This window comes from Zea mays, chromosome 8 (genome assembly GCF_902167145.1).
Source record: "Zea mays cultivar B73 chromosome 8, Zm-B73-REFERENCE-NAM-5.0, whole genome shotgun sequence".
In the NCBI taxonomy this organism is placed as follows: Eukaryota; Viridiplantae; Streptophyta; class Magnoliopsida; order Poales; family Poaceae; genus Zea; species Zea mays.
Genome location: NC_050103.1, coordinates 120,764,090 through 120,784,127, shown reverse-complemented (window position 1 = coordinate 120,784,127; position 20,038 = coordinate 120,764,090). Strand labels below are relative to the sequence as shown.

Sequence of the window (20,038 nt, the reverse complement as noted above, 5' to 3'; positions counted from 1 at the left end):
GCCAGTTTCAGGTTTCATCACCATGTTCCAGATCGATTACGATGCTGCAAAAAAAACACCAAAATGATTGAAACATACAAATCCAAAAGGTAATACTATAATTTACAAATTAGCATTTTAGTAACAGAGGCGATTGTGACATACCTGAAACCTACTACCGGGTGCCACTGACAGTCTGACACCCACAAACTAACACAAATACAACATTGGAAGCAAACAAGACCAATGTTCTTTGATAACTTCGGAGAACAAGCATTCTCCATATATTTGAAAAATACATATTCTAGTACATCACCTCTTCAATGAAGGGAACAGTTCAGACCTAATGTACGAAAACAAAGCTCCCTTATCTTTACAACATGTCATCGCCTACAATCTAGACTAAAGTCAACCAACGTCAAGTGTGTCCTCAATAAAATTAAGCTGGCCACAAATCAATGAATCAAGAATCTATAGTTGATACCCCTTATAGTTCTACCATGTTCAACTTTACATGGACACCATCAACTGCATACTTCCAATGCCAGGTTCCACTGTCCATCAATTCGTCACGTATAAGATCCAATTTAACAACAAATCCTATTGGACAAGAAGGAATTCATTCATCAGGAGCGTTGGGTCCATGACATAATAGTGGGGTGGGAGAGTTAAGACAGAAGTGAACTTTCAATCCAAAAATATTTTATTGTTATGCATATGTGCATAATCTTTTCTGAAATCTAATTATTACTACTCTTAGGGCTCGTTTGGTGACCAAGAAATTGGAGGGGATCCACGAGGGAGAAATTCCCTCGCTATTCAAGAGGATCCATGAGGGAGGAATCTCCTCGCTATTCAAAATTGAATAGCCAGGAGATTCCTCCCCCATGAATCCACTCCAATTCCCTGGTCACCAAATCAGTCATTATTGAGAACGAAATTTGACCAAGTTATATCCATTGCACATAGTAGCAGGAATAAAACGATTCACACTTCAGAACATGAATTTGTAATTAGAATGGATAATTGACCTATATGGCTATATCTAGTGGGGGGCTGAAGGCCAACGAATTTCACAACTTGCAAAGTAAAATCTAAAATGTTCACCCCCACTCATCAACTAGTAAATGAATAAAAAAGAGCACAGAAAGAATCATATGCCACTGCTAATTAACAAACCTGCTCTGTCCTGAATGATGCACATTCTATGACCATCAGGAACTTCAAATACATGGTTACCCTAATAAGGTAAGAAGGGGAAAATAAGACAAAGAACAACAGATTAAAAAAAACGCTGTTTATTAATAATTGCACCTTCAAGACTACATCTTTTGCCTCAAATTCTGCGTTTCCATGAAGAATAATCTTTACAGATTCTGATCTCTCTACATCATGCTTCCAATAGACATTATTGGGAGAAGTCCAATTGATCCCTTCATTAACAATTTTAACACTTTGCAGTCTGCATCTCCCACACCTTTCAACAAACATGGCATTAGAGTTCCACACTTACTGGATAAATATTTATAGCAACCATGTGTTTAAGAGTGAGTTACAACCTGGAACCATAGTGCAGTATCTGTTCACCATTTTTGCTATTCTTGGTTGAACCCATGACGTTGTCAGCTAGAATAATAAAGCTTCCATCCAGCTTATAAGAATTTAACATAATAAACTTAGTTTGCAGAAACAGGCAAAGTGCATGCAAACTTATCGTCTTGATTGTTACCTCAACATCTTTCCATAGAAACTCAGCCACCTCTATTTGCAACTCTGAACCTTTAGAAACAGAACCACCTACGAACTGCATGGAGAAATTTTGGTGACCACCAAAAGTAGACAAGGCAAAGAATAGAACGAAACATATAGACTGTTTAGAATTTAAGAAACCAATTACTAGAAACTGAGCATAACAGTCTATAGACGATCTTCCACACTACACAGGGCAGTATGGAGCAGGACCAACTTCCCATCTCACAGAACGTTTGTAATAGTAATTCTACCACATTTCCTTTTTTTCTTTTTGACATGACACAAACAATTAGTCTTTCATTCAATTTCAAGTTTCTTGTGCTGCAAGTGACCCATCTAAAAACATTCACAGCAGTTAATAGCTTTCATGCACAACATGCTCAAGCTCAATGTTACATTTTATGCATATAACATATGAGGAACATGCCATTATGTCACATTAGGCAATAGCGAAGGTGTCTAGTCTGTGTTCAGCTATTGTGGTATGATGCGTACTTTCCCAAACAATTGAATGTTCAGTTTTGACAGAATCCTTGGTATATGTGAGCTAAATGCAGATCAAATAGTATACCATGACATGTGTCAAGAACTGTCAAATAATAGGTTTTGTTATGCTCAATGTTCACGAGGGATGGTAAGCGACTGCCTTGTTAATCTTGTTGCTCAAAACTACACAGGCAAAGTTACAGGCTTAGCCAGTTACAGGCTTACAGCTCACATATCTCAGGTAGAATAAATTATCTAATAACGGAGAGAAGAAAGATACAAATATCATGTTTACCCAATGTATACAATAGCATACCTTTTGTCGTATGATATCCCAAAATGGGCCTAAAGCAGGATGAAGAAATATGAGAAACGGCGGTCCAGAATGCATATATTCACTGTTGTCTTGAACCTGATGTTTGAAAATGTTTTAAATAAATTAAAAGGAAAACACTTCATGACTAAAAATACTTAAAATAAATTACGAGAAAAGATAGTCCAGCAAAACGCCAATAGGTAATACCACATAGAAGGCTAACTCATGCCAAATTTGAAATAAACCCATAGACAGATAAGGTATAGAAGTACAATTACCATGGGAATATCTATGCCGCAACTGGAAAGGAGGTCATGAGCATTACGCATAATATCAAGGAGTGAACCCTCCGGAGTCTGTAGATCAACCAAAGTGCATATTTTGAAACATGGGTCAGAAATAATTTCAGCTAAGTTACAGCTGCAAGTTCTGTAGCATAAAAAAAACTCGGCCGGTAGGGAAAAGATCACCGTCACAGTATTATATTAAGAAAAAACTCAACCGGAGTCCCGACCGAGAAAGGTAACGAAAGTTAGCCTCCTGTGCAGCATAAGGGGTCTGCCCCTATAGGCTAGATCTTTTCTCGTGCTTTGAGCTGAACTCTTTTAGAGCCTACACGAGGATCCGCCCTCCATAAGTCAGTCCATCTCGTGTGCACATAACCAGGGGAACCAACGAGTAACTTTTTTAAGCTCGGCCAACCGACGAGTGACTTTTTTAAGCTCGGCCTGAAATTCGCTTACACTTTGGTTTGAACTCAAGACCTAAGGAGTGCTACTTAGACCATCTAACCAGCTCAGCTAGAGGCCCTTTCGCGGTTCTATAACATAAGACTTAACAACATACTACATACAGATGTAATAGTTTTAGAAAAGATGTTACATCAACATTATCATTGATAATTTGATATTATCAGCACACCTTGTCCCCAAAAGAAATTAAGCGAGTATGCAGTTTTATCTCTGTAATGCCACTCTATTAACGAAAATAAGACCTGGCAGGCCCATTAGAGCCACCAAACTTTCAAGTCAACATCAGCATATCAGGCAGCATACTTGGTGCTACACATTGCTGATTAGTGACCTACCGAACACAACTCAGGAATACAAAGTAACTAACAACACAAGATACAAATTTACTTTTAATTTACTTTTACAGTTTGTATGAAAAAAAGCAAGTTTGTGCGATCCACTGCTTTACAAAGGGTACATCAACACAAAATTGTCCACAAAAAATTTAACATTGCATATGCTAAGGAAAGGTAGAAGGCCAGTATTGTTAATCTGCAGTTCTGCACTGATTGGCATGTGAATCTATGCATTGGGACACGGTAAAAATATTAACCTGGTGCAATGATCTGTCTTCTGATTTCAGCTTCCTTTTAGCTGATGAAGTGACTCTTTTCCTTTCATTATATACAATGAAAGTGTTAAGCTCACCTGTTAAATATGAAATAGGTAAAACTCAACATAACGAAGACAATAAATAGTTGCACAGAAAAATTAATAAACCAGTTAACAAATGTTAACTACCTACATACTTTCTATTCCTTTGCTGCATCTGTAGTTAAAAGTGTTCATAAAATCATCTGCAATGTTTTGCATTGTGCACTCTAGCCTGCCTCCAGCAGCACTGTCAAAAAGAAAAAATAATAGTTGAAAAGAATAAACACCTAGAATATAATGATGAATGGCTTAAAAGGAATAATTAATATAACTATAATAATTAAATGTCACTTTTATGTATCTGCCAATTTATGCCCACATACAAGTTACAAGACTGTCAATACTCAACACAATACAATACTCCCTCTGTCCTAAAATATAGTTCTTTCTAGCCTACTTTTTTTTCTATCCACATTCAAATGAATGATAATGAATATAGACATACATATGTTAGAGTAACTGTGTTTGTGATTGTAATGGGGTCTTGTGTACTAGGCTTAGATCCAACAAGTCTATTATAAATACATCACCCAACCCATTTAGGGTTAGGGTCGTCGATTGGGCTAGTTGTCCCGACATACGTCGATCCACATCCAGTTTCACCGTGTTTCTTGGCGACGGCCTCGTCTCCTGGTCTTTGAAGCGCCAGCTAGTCGTCTCCCGCTCCAGCGCCGAGGCCAAGTACCGCGCTATGGCTAACGGCATCGCTGAGGCGGCGTGGCTTCGTCAGCTGCTCCAGGAGCTACACAGTCCGCTGACACGGAGCACCCTTGTCTATTGTGACAACGTCAGCGTCGTGTACCTCTCCACCAACCCCATCCAACATCAGCGCACGAAGCATGTCGAGCTCGACCTACACTTCGTTCGTGAGCGTATCGCCGTCGGGGATGTACGGGTTCTTCATGTCCCAACCACTTCTCAGTCCGTCGACATCTTCACCAAAGGCCTCCCTACGTCGGTGTTTGAGGAATTTCGATCCAGTCTCAGCATCTGTCGTGGCTAGAGTTTCGACTGCAGGGAGGGGGAGTAACTGTGTTTGTGATTGTAATGGGTCTTGTGTAATGGGCTTAGGCCCAACAAATTTATTATAAATACATCACCCAACCCATTTAGGGTTAGGGTTTCTAGTCCAATAACATATAAACTACATTCATAGATTAATTAATGAATGCATGTTTAGTCTAAAATGAATTATATTTTGGACGAAAGGAGTAGTAAATAAAGAGCATGCCAAGGCTATGTATTATAACTTGAATGACCTATGTGTGTCGATCTGGGGCCGATGCACAGGCATCCCCGGGGGCCGGGACAAGAGAAGCCATGAGGCCGATCCGCGAGGAGACCTGGGTCGATTCGAGATGTGTCCGGAGGGTCGAGGCAAGAGGTGCCCCGGCGCGAGGTGCACTGTGGCGCGAAGGGACCAGGGACTGAAACCGTAAGGTGTCCTAACTCCTAAGCCCAACCCGGCGAGAACAGTACCTGCGGTGCTATAGCATGTATAATACTCGCAGCTACTATAGCATGGTACTATAGCACATGAGCCCAATTTAGTAAATAGTTAAAATAGAGATTGCTTAGGAGCTAAGATTGAGTAGGTTTAGGAAATAGGATTGGTTTGTTAGGAGAGTCCAAATCTATAAGGATTTCTCCTCTAGTTTGTTTAGGAGCCAAGTCCTTTGGGGGCTAAATATAGGGGCAGTGTAACTATTTTAAAGTAAGCAAGACAATTATCTTGCTTGGCCTCAAGGACGATCTTCCATATCTCTTTCTCGCTTGCTTACTCCTTGTGCACGACCGTGGCCCCTGCGCATCACCAGGGGTACACGCCCCGACCATCTATCCATACAACTTACACAGCCGCGGTAGGATTCCAGATCCTATCAATGTGTTTGCCAGTCTCCAGAACTGGTTTTGGCGCACAATCTAGCTCAGCTCGGCAAGAATTTTTATGCCCATGCTGGTGAGCCAAATTGGCTCCCACACGGCCACACGCAGACAAGGTTGGTTTTGCTGGTATTGTTCCTCTCTGAAAAAGCTCCTCTGCATCCACTGGAGTGACGATCCCGCTGAATCAACGCCTTCCCACCAGATTAATGAACTCGCAGTGCTTATAAAGCAACTTGTGGTAAAAACCGAGCACCTTGTAGTTGAAATCGAGCTTCCTTGCTTGAATCGACGCCTTCACTTCAGAATCCAGCACCTTGTGTTGCAAGTTGACCTCCATATCGCTGGGTCAAGGAGTTGACACTGGGATCAAGTTTATTGTTACACAGACCTGAAACCTCAAAAAATACTTGTTTCTTGGTAGCAGAAGGATAGGTGGAAAACAATCTACAGTTCTGCACGAGCGCAAATCAGCTGCTCTCCGGCCAGTGAAACTCAAGTCCAAATCAGTGCTGCTCCTTCTCGGATCAATCATCACAAACTCAAATAGATGCTGCTTCCTTCCCTGTGGTGGCTCGAATAGATGCAGGAACCAGCCAGGATCCGATCTCCGCCGCATGCCTGAGCAACTGAGTGCATATGCAGGTTCTAACTGCTGGAGAAGATAGAGGGGAAGCAAGGTAAACTAACCAATCGCTCTACTTTCATGGTAGATCTAACAGACTGAGCTATTCCAAAACATGATTCTGGTTGTAGTGTTGTAAACTTTTGGGCGTGTTTGGTTCTCTTCTTCCACTCATGTTGCTTCGCTGCGCTTGCCTCACCTTGCCAGGTGATTTAGGATTGTACAATGTGGATATGTGATATATACTTCTATTATAGTATTATCTCATAGCAAATAAGAACAGGGTCCAGTTTGAACACCTTTCATGTTTAGGGGGCTGTCTATTATCTATTATTCACTAGAAATAAGTCATAGCCACCTCAGTGCAGTTACTTGCAGGTTTGCTTGCCAATTTACATCAACCACAAAGCAACACACAATGAGTTTAGGCCAAACTGATAAGACAAATCTTTTATACATAAACTACTGATACTGCAACATGTTAATGAATAGCCATGTGCTGGCTTCTGAAATCATCGTGTGATAACTGATAAGCCTAACCCTAAGCATCCACTACCAAAAACCCAAGGGTTACCGTTGGGCATATAAAAAAAGATTGGAAGTTTAAGGTGAATTACTGGAAAGGAAGTACCTACACTCAAAGCCAAGATGGTTGGGGTACGATACTGCCTTTTTCAAATTCAGCACCATCCCTGGTAAGCAACTAGCATTTTTGCGAGATCCAACTTCCTGTACCGCTTGTAGATCAACATAGAGAATGTTCGTATTTGCTGGAAAGCTAACCTGCGAACTAAATTCACAGAAACATATATGATAAAATAGTTAACAAGATATTGCCAATATTGAATTGTGATCTATAGAGAAAAATATAGATCTTAAACACCACATCCAATCAAATTGACTGAACTGAAGCAGGTATTCTTTGAAAGAGGTAAGAAGCACAGATCACAAATGTTCTAAAACTATTATTTTTTCGATAAGGAAGCTTTATTAATTCCAAGTTTATTATATTGAGTTGATACGATAATACAAGGATCCTGAAACACTCCCGGCCTCTGTATAATTAGGATGCACACAGCCTTACAAAGTTTTACAAGGTTTAGACACACTAATAAAACTATTATATAAGAGATATATATAGTTTAACACATGTATATCTATACATGTTACTTGTACTCCACAGCCACAACACCAACTAGGACATCTGGCCGGCCTCTTCATGCTGTTGAGCTGTTGCCTTCGCTCGCCGCATCCACGGCCTATGCAAGGCACGACGTCGACAACTCCCCTCCTCCAACAGGCGGTGATTCGATTACAGACTTGTGTTGTGTAACTACTAACTACAAGGGTCGCTCTGCCATGTCGACATCTTCACTCCCTAGCAAATACTGCAACGCGTTGGCTGACCTCAACTAGAATGCTGCCATGGAGTACGAGTACCAGGCGCTCATCGACAATAGCATCTGGTGGTAGGATCCTTGATCCTATAACGGATTAACGGTTGCGAAGTGCATAGGAATATGAGATTAGGGGTCTGAGTCAGGATTTCCGCCTTCGGGAAGGTGGCGTGGGTGCAGACTGCAGAGCAGCGGCACGACATCGAACGAGGGAGAGAGAACGTGTAGGGAAAGCCCTTGAGGCCAGACAAGATGTTTACCATCCTTAAAACGGTTATATTACTCCTATATTTATAGTCTCTAGAGGACTTGGTTCCCAAGCAAAACTAGAGGAGGAATCCTTATAGATCTGGACTCTCCTTTTCTAACAAACTAATCATATTTCCTAAACCAACTCAATCTTAGCTTCTAAGCAATATCTATTTTAACTCCTTCCTAAACTGGACTCACGCGCTAGAGGACCGTGCGTCCATGCTACAGTACCCGCGGGTACTGCACACGCTATAGTATTGTGTACTGTTCATGCCGGGTCTAATTTGAACCCAACACCTGTGTGGCCCGTTTTCTGGCGCACGTAGGAGACCGGTCATAACACCTGGCATCTCGTACCTTGGTCCCCTAGTGCCAACATTGTGATGGGCAAGTAGATATTCATGCATAACTTCGATCTCGATGGCTCTCTTGCCCACCACAAAGCTTTGTTTAGACCGTCGTAAGGCGTCTCTTGTAAGTCTATTTTAGACCTTGTTTCTTTCTCCTTTTAATATAATGATACGCAGCTCTCCTATATGTTCAGGGAAAAAAGAGCTCAATTTTTTAAATTTTGGAAAGTTTCACTCGTTCACTTGGTTTTGGTCGGTTTGAGTGCTCCGTTGTGTTTGTCGGTCATCACCGAGAACATCCAGCCACTTGTTGGCTCAAGAGCATCTCGTTTGCGAGTTTTGGTGTTTTGGGATTGGGTGGATATTTGAAAAGGCAAGTCAAAGTTTTTTATTGGCTCTCATTCATCCTCCTCTAGTCATCGGTTTTGGTCCTTCACATGGGTTACTCCATGTCCCTTCAGCTCATCAGTTCACGGATATTATGAGTGACTAAGGAACTGCATGTACAATTGTTCAATGACTTTAGGTTCAATCTCTACATCTAGTTCCCTCACGCTGTGACTGTGGGCGGGTATCAGAGATATGTATAGTCTAACATGTATAGTCTAACACATGTATATCTACTTTTACTCCAAGTTGTAATTGACTATATATGAAAGCCACCCCTGATTGCATGTATATCATGTTACTTTTACTTCAAGTTGTACTTGACTATATATATGAAAGCCACCCCTGATTGCGTGTATATCATGTTACTTTTACTCCAAGTTGTACTTGATTATATATATGAAAGTCATCCCCGGTTGCGTGTGAGGTATTTCCCCAATCTTCTACAACTATGATCATCATCATGTGATACCAACAAATGATTGTCATCTAGGTGAATTTTAGTCAACAAAATATAGTAAATAAAATAGATTTGTGAATATTTGCATTCCAATTTGCATTCCACTTTGATGGTGCATGGTTTTTATGCAGTTGAGAATGAGCCAAAGAAATATTACCTGTTGGTTAGTGTAGGTTCTGGGATGCCATACTTTTCAAACTCAGTGTACTCGATACAAGTGATGCCATATGACCATAGCCCCTCAAGATTTTGTTTCTCAATAAGGACATTCACTCCTTCAGTAGCCCCAGGTCTTCGCTCACAAGATGCAAAACCTAATTTCTGAAGCATGATGTCAAGTTGTCAACACAAAGAGTTTCAAACAACAGAATACCAATTTGATGGTGCAAAAATAGGCATTATATAATGACTTGTATCAGCAACACATGGGAGCCACCTCAGAATAGGATAGTACTTAATGCCTTTTGTTTTACCTTGTTGCATCGAAGGCCTATTCCTGCCAATGCCATCATGGTCAAATCAGTTGCAGCAACCACATTGCTGAAAATGACAAACAAAATCCACAGTTACATCCTGTCAAAATGTTTTATTGATTGACACCCCAAGAAGAAAAAAATCATTCAGCAGGCAACCTGACTTGGCGTACAGTTGCACCTTTCCTGCCACAATTTTGTAACCATTGGAGTACACCTCTATCATATGCAAGTTTCCAAATAGCACCATGACCACCAGGTTTACCAACAGGGAAAAGTGATTTGCTGATTAACCATTTACCATCTTTGGCATTTACTACAGGTACCAAAGGCTACAGATATCATTGAAGAAAATTAGTTAGAGCTTCATAAAGCTTGTGGGCAGAAAGATTAAATTCCGATTCTGCAGACTACAAACAAACACTAACGGATGGCTATATATTATATGTCCCTGGTTATATACCTGTTCAAACAACCGGAAATTGTCACGGCCTCTACCAAACCAATCAAGTCTTTCGCATATCGCAATTATATGTTCATGATTATCCTTCACAGAACTGGTCATGATTGCAACTGGGGTTATACATTGACCTCCAAAGATCTTGAAGTGGAGAAACTCTCTAGCCTGTCAAACAAAGTAGCGCTTCACATTATTATACAATAACTGGCTATAGAGCTTTATACCTATTTTAAGCCATTAGGCTGTCTCCAGCAGCTATCATATCACATCCCCTATTTTAAACTTCACTCCACAAACAGTGTAATCTACAGTGCAAATATCCTATTTTACATGATCTGATGTGGACAGCCTTACAAACACAACTAGTCCAAAAATAGAATTGCACTTACACAACCGAAAAAAAACAATTGATTAAACTACCTGCTACAATGATATCCCTTTCTTAAAAGGACATGATCAAAGTGTGTAACAACAAGTGTTACAGTAGAAGAAACTATATGCAAAGAAACATCAATTTACTATTGTATGTAGACACCATAAGTTGGTAAAAAAAGAAACTAAACAAAAAGAGAAATTTCATCTGCACAACAAATTACCTGCAGATCCCGTATCAGCCCTTCCAACAGGGATCTCCCACAGTAAGGGAGCAACGCAGCAGGAAGGGACTCACCAGTATCTGAGTCCACTAAACCAAGACGATCACCCGCACCACCAATTGGGTAAATTTCACCTAATTCTGGCAGACCCTAGAAAAGATCGTATTTCAGTTTGTACCTTACAACAGAATACAGATGCATTATTTAATGTGCAACATTATTCAATGTAATTTGCACTTCTTTTTAACCAAGAACGTAATTTGCACTTGAAATAAGAACAATAACCAGTGTTGATATCCTTGCCATAAATTTCAGATAATTATCGTATATGAAATAACCTCAATTCCCCACAGAGCTGCTTGAGATGCATATTCTTTATCCTTCAATAAATTAAGTCCACTGGGAACATGGAAATCAACAAACTTGTCTTTGCTAGGTCGGTGCATGCGATCCTTAGAGGCTGAAAGGAGCTCCAATACCATAATTTGATAGCTGAAGTAGATACAGGAAGTAAAGAACATCAATACTTTTAATACTGTTGTAGATATAACAGATTACAAACCGAAAAAATGGCTTAAGGGGATAAGTTAAGACTAAGGATGCACGTCTTGTTTTTTTTTGGGTCAATGAGTCGACCCGAAACTCATCTGATTCAACTCATTCAGATTTCAAAGCAATGTGTCTGAGATAATATTGAACTAGTTAAACGACCCACTACTACTAATTGGTGTTACCAATTGCATCCTTTGTTAGGTCCATCTAGTTAATGTTAACCAAATGTGTTGGAACTTGGAAGGTTTGTAGTTTCAAAACATGATGCAACTTACCTTCTTGTATGACTGCATTTTAAATATGATGCCGTAGCTCGTAAATGTTTTTACTACTTTGCACCTTTTCAGTTGCTAACTTATGATTCCGGCAGGTATCAGAATTTGGCAACATGTGTGCTTCGTCGTTTACTAAGTCTCCCACATACAAGCAAAGGAATGCTCACCCGATGATGCCACCAATGCAGTCGTAGAACTCCTCGACGTTGTCGAGGAACTTGAGCAGTCTAGGTAGCACCTCCATTTCCTCCCTTCTCTCCTTGGCAGCCACCACTCCCTCCGAGGTCCACTTCCCGACCAAACCGGCCAGGCTATACAGCGCATCCCGCAGGGCACTCCCACCACTGACCCCGTTGCGGTGGTGGTGCTCGTGATGGCCGCCGTCGCCGCCGTACCAATCGAGCTCATGGCCGAGCACGTGCTCCTGTCCTGCCGCGACGAGGCATTTCAGCAGGAGCACCTCGCGGGGCTCGAGCACGCCCAACACCCCGCGGCTGGACTCCTCGCCGAAGAACGCCGCGACGCGGGGCTCAGCGTCGAGCGCGCGGAGTTTCTCGTGGAGCGTGTGCGCCGCGCGGAGCCTCTCGCGGGCGGCGGAGAGGCGAGCGACCTCCGCGGCGATCGCTGGATCCTGGTGCGGCTGCTGAGCGGGGGTAGGCGCGGGCGTGGGCGCGAGTCCCGGTGGTTCGCGCTCGATCGGAGCGGTGGAGACGCCCTGCGAGCGCGAGGCTGGCGAGGGGGGCGGCGACGGCAGCGCTGAGAGGAGGCGGCTCCGTCCGCCGCGGCATCGCGGGGCACGCGCGCGAGGGAGTGGGAGGCGCTGCGAGAAGAGGGACGCGGCGTGGAGGCGGAGGTGGGGCGGAGCAGGAGGGATGGGTGCGCGAGAGGCCATGAGTTTTTGGTGGTGGCAGTGGTCAGTGCGGACTGGGGACTTGGGGAGGGAGGGAGCGGGCGGGCGGGCCGGCGGGCAGAGCCGTAGAGGCGAGAGCGGGAGGGGGGAGCCGCGGAGGGGATAAGGAGCAGACCGTGACAGCGAAAGGCCGAGGGGCGGACGGGCATATGCTCTCGGGCGATACGGTGCCTACTGGATTCTCGGGTGCCCGCCGTGCGCGGGTCGCGGTCGCGGTCACGCTGAGCCGAGACGAGGACAAAAGGACGATGGTTATTGGCTTGTGCTACGCGTCGTCCGACTGGTGATTTTTGTTGTGTTTGATTGAGATTTTTTGTTGTGTTTGGTTGATTGGGTTTGGAGGAAGGAAAAAACATAGTCCAATTGTTGTTAAATTGATTTACCAACTTTTATCCGAATTCTCATGTGTTTTTTCTAAGGCCTCGTTTGTTTTCTTTCATTTTGAGGAATTGGAATCTTACTATTTGAATAGGCTATTTTTTTTAGAATGTGACATTCCACCACTTTCCAAAGTTATCATATAACCCTATCTCAAATTCATGGGGTGAGAGATGGAAATTGATTATATAGATTTACATGCTATTTTCCGATGTACAACTTCTAACACACTCTTCTACTTGCTTCGTTATAACATGAATGTAGTATATAACTATCTGTCTCATGTAATTTAAGATGATATACAAATATATTACTTATATAAATATATAAACTTAATTAGTTTTGTCTAAATTGTAATTATTAAAATGAAATTCAATTCCAACGAAACAAACGGGACCTAAGGGATTTATGTCGCGATACGCGCGACCCTGTCGACCCTGTTTTTTTCTGTTTTTTTAGCTTCTAGCATCAAACGGCTAACTTTTTAGTCCGCTTCTATAAAAATCTTTTTGTCAAAACCTTTCAAAATCAACATGAATATCGAATCTGCCGAGTCGTTGTGATAATAAAAAAATGTCACTTTCTATATCCTAAATTATATGAACTTTTTTATCTTTCTCTGCTTTCATTCAGATTTTTAGAAAAGTTTCTAAAAGAACTGAACCAAACAGGTTCAGGAAAGCTCTAAACCACCTCCTAGCAGGTGCTACCAGCAACCATTTCAACGGCATCGTTCTTTTGTCCCTCCTGCCGCTCGCGGATCTGGGCAGGGACATGGACACGAAGATGGAGGACAGGGCTTTGGCCAGTTCCACGGGTCTCAAGATGGCCGTGGCCATGGAGGGCATCTTCAGCAACAACATTATCATCCCGGTTCCAAGGGGACACAATAGGCGTAATGCAGAAGTGCATCCACTATCTCAAGGCAACAATATTCAGCAACACTGGCGGACCCAGGGCCCGGCGACCCTGGGCGCCTGTCCGGGCTCTGAAACCGCTGTCTCCGTAGATTTCTATTGCAGAACATTCTACAAACTACAAGGTTTATCTGGACTCGACCAAGGCCAAGAAACCACACCCACCATTTTGTTGGAGGTGTAAACGCACTGGTGATCAGGTTGATGAGTGCAAAGCAAATCTCGACTGCTTTATCTGTAACAAAAAGAAGTCACATGTATCTATCATCCAAGTGCCCACTGCTGAAAATGTCTCTTTCCCTGGGTTCGGTAAGGGGTGAGTTGGGGTTTCTTCGGACGCCTTATTTTGATTTTAAGTTAGAAACCCCAGAACCAGCGTCCACTGCTTTGGTTAAGGTGACAGGGAGAAAGTTACATGCAGAAGTTGTGCAGACAGAACTAGCAAGACTTACCCGAGCAGAGTGGAACTGGGAGGCCTTGCCACATGGTGAGGATTCATTTCTAGTTGCATAACCATGAGGCGTAGCCAGGATTTTTCTTTAGGGGACCGGTGCATATATAATTACAGTTATAATGTTAATAAATATAATATATATACAATGTACAATAGTCACTAGTCATAATAGTTAACACGGTTATAACAATTAACACAGATATACACTAGGTACATACTAAATTTTAACTTATTATAAGCTAATTATTTTATTTTAGCCATAGATATATATAATATATAGCTACAAAACAAATTTTCTTTTTGTTAGAGGGGACCGAGGCCCCCACTAGCCTCCCCTTGTCTACGCCACTGTCCATCTGATGAGGAACTCAAGCGGTTAGTTGATATCGATTTTCGCCTTAAAAATTATGGAGTGACACTGACGATATCAAAGTGGCAGGATGCTAAAGATATCACACCATCATACCATCTGGATGAAGTGTGGGTGCATGTTTCTAAAGTTCCTCATGCTTTGAGACATTACCTTGGCTTTTGGGCACTGGGATTAGTAATTGGAACCAGTCTCGAGGTAGATATGTGGACATATAGGAAAAAGGTGTCATAAGAATTTCGGTTGGGATAATGAACAGGGATCAATTGTCACTCACTGCTGACATTGTCTTTGATAGAGAAGGTTATCACATTGCTTTTTACTCTGGAAGGAAATGACTTTGAGCCTGCAATTCTCCAAGGATGGGCAGCGCTTTACCAATAAGGTCTCCATCTACTCATGGAAAGGTTGCAAAACCTTCAAGTCCCAACCCAGCGACAAATGATTCACGTCATGCCGACAGTATGGGTCTAGAAAAGAAATCAGTTACACAACAGAAAGCCTTGCAGTATGTACCCATTGATGTTTCTGCTACTGGATCTCATCCTTCCCTGTTGGAGGTTGGGCAGCAAGCAGTGACCGATGTGTTAACATCTTACATCTACACATAGTAGGACGCAGTCAAAGCTAGTTGTTTCTTCTCCAAGGATGGGCAGCAGCTTACCAGTAAGGTCTCCATCTCCTCATGGAAAGGTTGCACAACCTTCAAGTCCCAACTTAGGGACAAATGAGTCATGTCATGTCAGTAGTTTGGGTCCTGGAAAGAAATCAGCTACTCAATAGAAAGTCTTGCAGTATGTTCCCCATTGATGTTTCTGCTACTGGATCGCCACCTTCCCGGTTGGAGGCTGGGCAGCAATCGGTGAGGAGTATCTCCCCAACGGGGTCCTGGAATGGTGGCAGTGGGACTATAACTTTGCATTCTCCTTTCATATATGCAACTCCTGTCAACAAAACAGTACCAGGTATGGTTCCCATGATGGTTGTTGGTTTGCGAGATTCCTTGCAATCATTAACTAATGATATGTGCAATGAGTTATGTAATGATTCCCATATACTTTGTGTAGACGGACAGGTCAAAGAAACACCAATGGGACAGGCACCTCTATGGTGTTGAAAGCAATGAAGCGGGTTGCAATACGTAATTTGGATATACCATTGGAGAACAAGACGATGGTTGATTACAGAGGATCACCATGCTCGTCTTTGACTCCAACTATCCCATCGACAGGTATGTCAAATGCATGGTCTGCAATTTCAATTTCTTCCTTACCCAATGATAAATGTATCTCTAATTTATAAAACTTAGGATTCATGCTAGAATAGTTTTTGCCTTTCAATTCCCTCGCGTCGCTCCGCTGGGGGCGTCTTGGGGGCGACCAGGCTGCGCCACCGCCGGTCCACTCCAAACTTGCCCTTGACGGCCGCTGCCGGCGGCGGCGGCGGCCAGCGGTGGCTGTCGAACAAAGCGGCTTCTCCGCGACCTCCCACTGGTGTCTCCTCTTCTCTCTTTGTCCCCTCCCCACCCTGCTCTCCTCTCTCCCTCCCCTTCGCCGGCGTCGGGTGGGGCTCCGGCGCGTCTCCGGTCAGATCCGGGGAGCTCACCTTTGGATCTATGGTTCCCTGCCATGGATCCAGTCGTCCCCGCACGGGACCCGTCCGACGACGCTCTCCGGCTCCCGGTATGGAGGGCCGCCATGGTTCGCTGCTGGTTGGGGCTCCTGCGCGTGGCTGGCGCGGCTCGGCGGCGGAGCTAGCGGGCGGGTTGCCCACGCGGCTAGCGGTGGAGGCGGCGGCGGCGCCATCGCGCCTCTGGCTGGCCCGTGGCGGCATCCGCCCACTCAGACAGCTGGCCTGCGGCTAGGTGCGCGCCCGCGTGGCTGGCCCGGCGGCGGCGTCTGCCCATCGCTGCTGCTCGAGGGTTGGAGGTGTGCCTGGTCTACGTGCTTGCGCAGCTAATGCGCGGAGGACTGGGTCTGGCGCGCGCGAGGTTGACGGCCTCCGCGTGCCAGCGTCGGAGGCGCCGGCAGGCTGGTCCTGGGCCAGCGCATGAGCCGGGGTGGAGTTCGGCATTGGTGCGCCGAAGGCCTGCGCAGTCGGTCGGATTGGCGGTGGTGGGACCTCCTCTCGTCTGTGGCAGCGTCGGTAAGTGGCTCGGCTAGCGCAGGGTGGTGATGGTGGCGGTAGGCCCCAAAATATTCATTGTGCGGGTCGACGGGGCAGCGGCGACGGCGGAGGAAGCTTGTTGTGTCTCGAGGTTTCGGCCAGACGCTGTGCTGGGGCTCTCACTACCGGAATCAACATCTTCGCCGAGTGCCGGAAGCACTCGGCGAAGCCTTAAAAACACTCGGCAAAGGCTTTGCCGAGTGTAACACTCGGCAAAGAAGGCTCGGCAAAAAGTGCATCGGCAAAGACTTCTTTGCCGAGTACTTTTTCTCGGGCACTCGGCAAAGATCTTTGCCGAGTGTCAGGGAGCACTCGGCAAAGAAAAGCGCCCGTTACGGCGCCGGTTGACGGAGACGGCGGCTTTGCCGAGTGTCAACGGCGACACTCGGCAACGAAGATATCTTTGCCGAGTGTCCTCCTGGCAGCACTCGGCAAAGAGGTCGTCTTTGCCGAGTGCCGTTAGGGACACTCGGCAAAGAGCCCGCCAGGGAGGGTCCCCATGTCAGGCTCTTTGCCGAGTGTCCCAATTGGCACTCGGCAAAGACGACCTCTTTGCCGAGTGCTAGCGACATAACACTCGGCAAAGAACCTAAGCCGGTGCCCAGGTCTGTGCTCTTTGCCGAGTGTTATGACCCAGACACTCGGCAAAGAGCCTCTTTGCCGAGTGTTACACTCGGCAAAGTGACCAGTATGTACCTTTTTAATTTGTTTTTTGTTTTCCATCCACACAAACAGAAGATATCACATATATATCACATATATACATCACAGATATCATCACAGACATAAATAGCCAACACAAACATAAAACCGTGACCACAAACATAAATATTCATCACAAACATAAGTGTTCAACACAAGTATTAAACACAAACATAAGTCTCAAACGTCGCAAGCTCACACATAAGTATCAAACAGAAACATAAGTATTATACATAAGTTCTGAAGTCTAAAACAATGACTCATGGAGGTGGGCGGTTTGGCCGGGGTTGCGTTGGGCTAAACCCTTCCGGAGGGTTGTTGGATGCCGCCCCAGATTGGCCCTGCACAGAGAAGAGATAGCATGTGTTATACCAGATGCATTACAAACATCTAACTACAATATTGATACTCACAGGAGTGTGGAAGACAGTAGGGTCAACTGGGGGGAACAATGGAGGTGGCGGAGCGATGCCCTGTGCGGCGCCAAGGCTCTGCATGTACTGGAACATCTCCGCCATCCTCTGATCAGCCGCCGCCCGCTCCGCCATTATCCTCGCCTCCATCTCTTCTAGTTGGGTCTGTAATATTACAAGCCAACGTTATAGTAACTCAAAGACTAGGTATATAACTAAAGGAAGGACGAGTTACAGAAGCACTAACCTCGAGTTGCTGTATGCGATGCTGTGAGCTGTCGTGCCGAGGTCGAATGGCTGGGCTCGAGCCCGTGCTCCTTGCTCTCACCTGAGACAGAGTGGGAGTGGAGGACGAGTCGATTGCCCCGTCGGCAATCCAGTACCGCCCATATCTCTTGCCTCCTCCGACCCTCATGAGCACCTCGGGGTCGATAGGCTCGGTGCTCGGATCATAGTCTGGGCCATGGACCTCCTGCGCCATGGCGGTGTAGTCATGGAGGCGGCTGTAGACGGCGGGGTTGGTGTAGGCCTCGGGCCCGTCATCCGGGTTGTAGGTGACGTCGGACGTCGCCTTACCCTTATGGGCCATAGCATAGGCCGAGAAGGTGGAACAAGGCCTGCCACCATGTGACGCCGACTGCAACGAAAACCAACGAGATAGTTAGAAATAATATCTAACTTAGTGCTATATATCTAAATAAAAAAGGTGGCGTACCCATGCTTCGGCATATTGGCCCAGGCTCCGGCTGCCTTGGTGGTGCGAGGGGCCTTGCATCTGCAAACGCCGTTCCCGGCTAGCTTTGTGCACCTCGTCCCACTCAGCCGAACACCACCTATCCACCATCTGCTCCCAGCACAGAGGATGTGCGGCGCACCAATGTGGAATCACCTGCAAAGTAAACACATAAAGTGCATATCAGAAGATAAAATAAAATTCATGCATGGAGTACTGGTACCAAACATGCATGACTTTACCTCCAGGTACTGCTCCCTGGTCAACGACATGGTTCGGGCTTGAGGTTTGGTCACCTTCTCCCCAAGGACGGAGCCGTGGTAGGTGATGATGGCCTGGATGCGGGCCTCATAGTGCATGTCCACGACGAGCTTCTTACAGCACGTGGTGGCCACCACATCCGCCCTAGCCTCGTATCCAGCATCGCATCTGAAGAAATCCTGCATACAAAAACGATGTATCCATACATTATTTCAAGAATTTGCAACGAATGCGACATATTTTATATTATACTAAGACTTACCCACAGCTCTTGCTTCACCCGCTCCGCCTTGTTATTGAATTCCCTGCCGTCCCGGTCTACTGCATCGGGGGTGACGGCGTAGTGGTCGAAGGTGAAGGCTAGACCCGTCACTCCGGCGTACTCCACAAGTCCAGGGAAGTGTTCCCTGCACAGCAGGCCGAGGATGTTGTTGGGGGGGCGACGATGACCCCCAGCATAATCCAAAACCGTCCAAGACCTGTCCAAGTGATAAATAAAAAGTATTAGTTTATATTATGATTTTGAACACATAATATGAACAAGAATGAAGAACATAAAGTTACATACCTCTCCCCTTCCGGCCGAATCAACGGCCGTCTGTCCCGAAGTATGGGACGCGGCGGGAGACTCGCGGGGCCTCGCAGGTAGATGCTCCTCGAACTAGAGCCGCCTGAACCTGAGGCGTCCTGCTGCTGGTCGTCGTCGTCCTGCTGCTGGTCGTCGTCGTCCTGAGGCGCCGCCTGCTGCTGCGCTGCCTGCTCTGCCTCGTGCTGCTGCGCTGCCTGCTCTGCATCGTCCGCCGTCCTACTCCTCCTCCCCCTCCTCCTCCTCAGGAAACCGCCCACCATATTTGTTCAACAACCTGCAATTAAGAGTAAACAAATAAGCACATATAAAAAGATGTATTTAAAAACAGATGCGAAATAAAAAGTCATATAGCATTACATCGATTAAAAATAATCTTCATATGTGTCGGGGTTAGCCGGATCATAACTCTCATCATCACTATCAAGCATTTCAATCTCAACACCATCGGAAGACGCA

At 45.0% G+C, this 20,038-nt stretch overlaps 1 protein-coding gene across 1 annotated transcript; it reads right to left on the bottom strand.

Annotated features, from left to right (window-relative positions):
- Positions 1-206: 206 nt before the first annotated feature.
- LOC103635785 (UTP--glucose-1-phosphate uridylyltransferase 3 chloroplastic) lies at positions 207-12,745 on the bottom strand. The gene is made up of 17 exons (XM_008658160.2): positions 11,857-12,745; positions 11,201-11,354; positions 10,863-11,012; positions 10,270-10,431; positions 9,966-10,138; positions 9,807-9,873; positions 9,491-9,654; positions 7,119-7,277; positions 4,074-4,165; positions 3,878-3,972; positions 2,812-2,889; positions 2,534-2,629; positions 1,709-1,783; positions 1,539-1,630; positions 1,294-1,456; positions 1,159-1,219; positions 207-579 (listed from the first exon to the last, which is right to left on the bottom strand). The coding sequence occupies exons 1-17, from the start codon at positions 12,579-12,581 to the stop codon at positions 467-469; spliced, it is 2,619 nt and encodes an 872-aa protein (XP_008656382.1). The 5' UTR covers positions 12,582-12,745; the 3' UTR covers positions 207-466.
- Between the last annotated feature and the right edge of the window lie 7,293 nt (positions 12,746-20,038).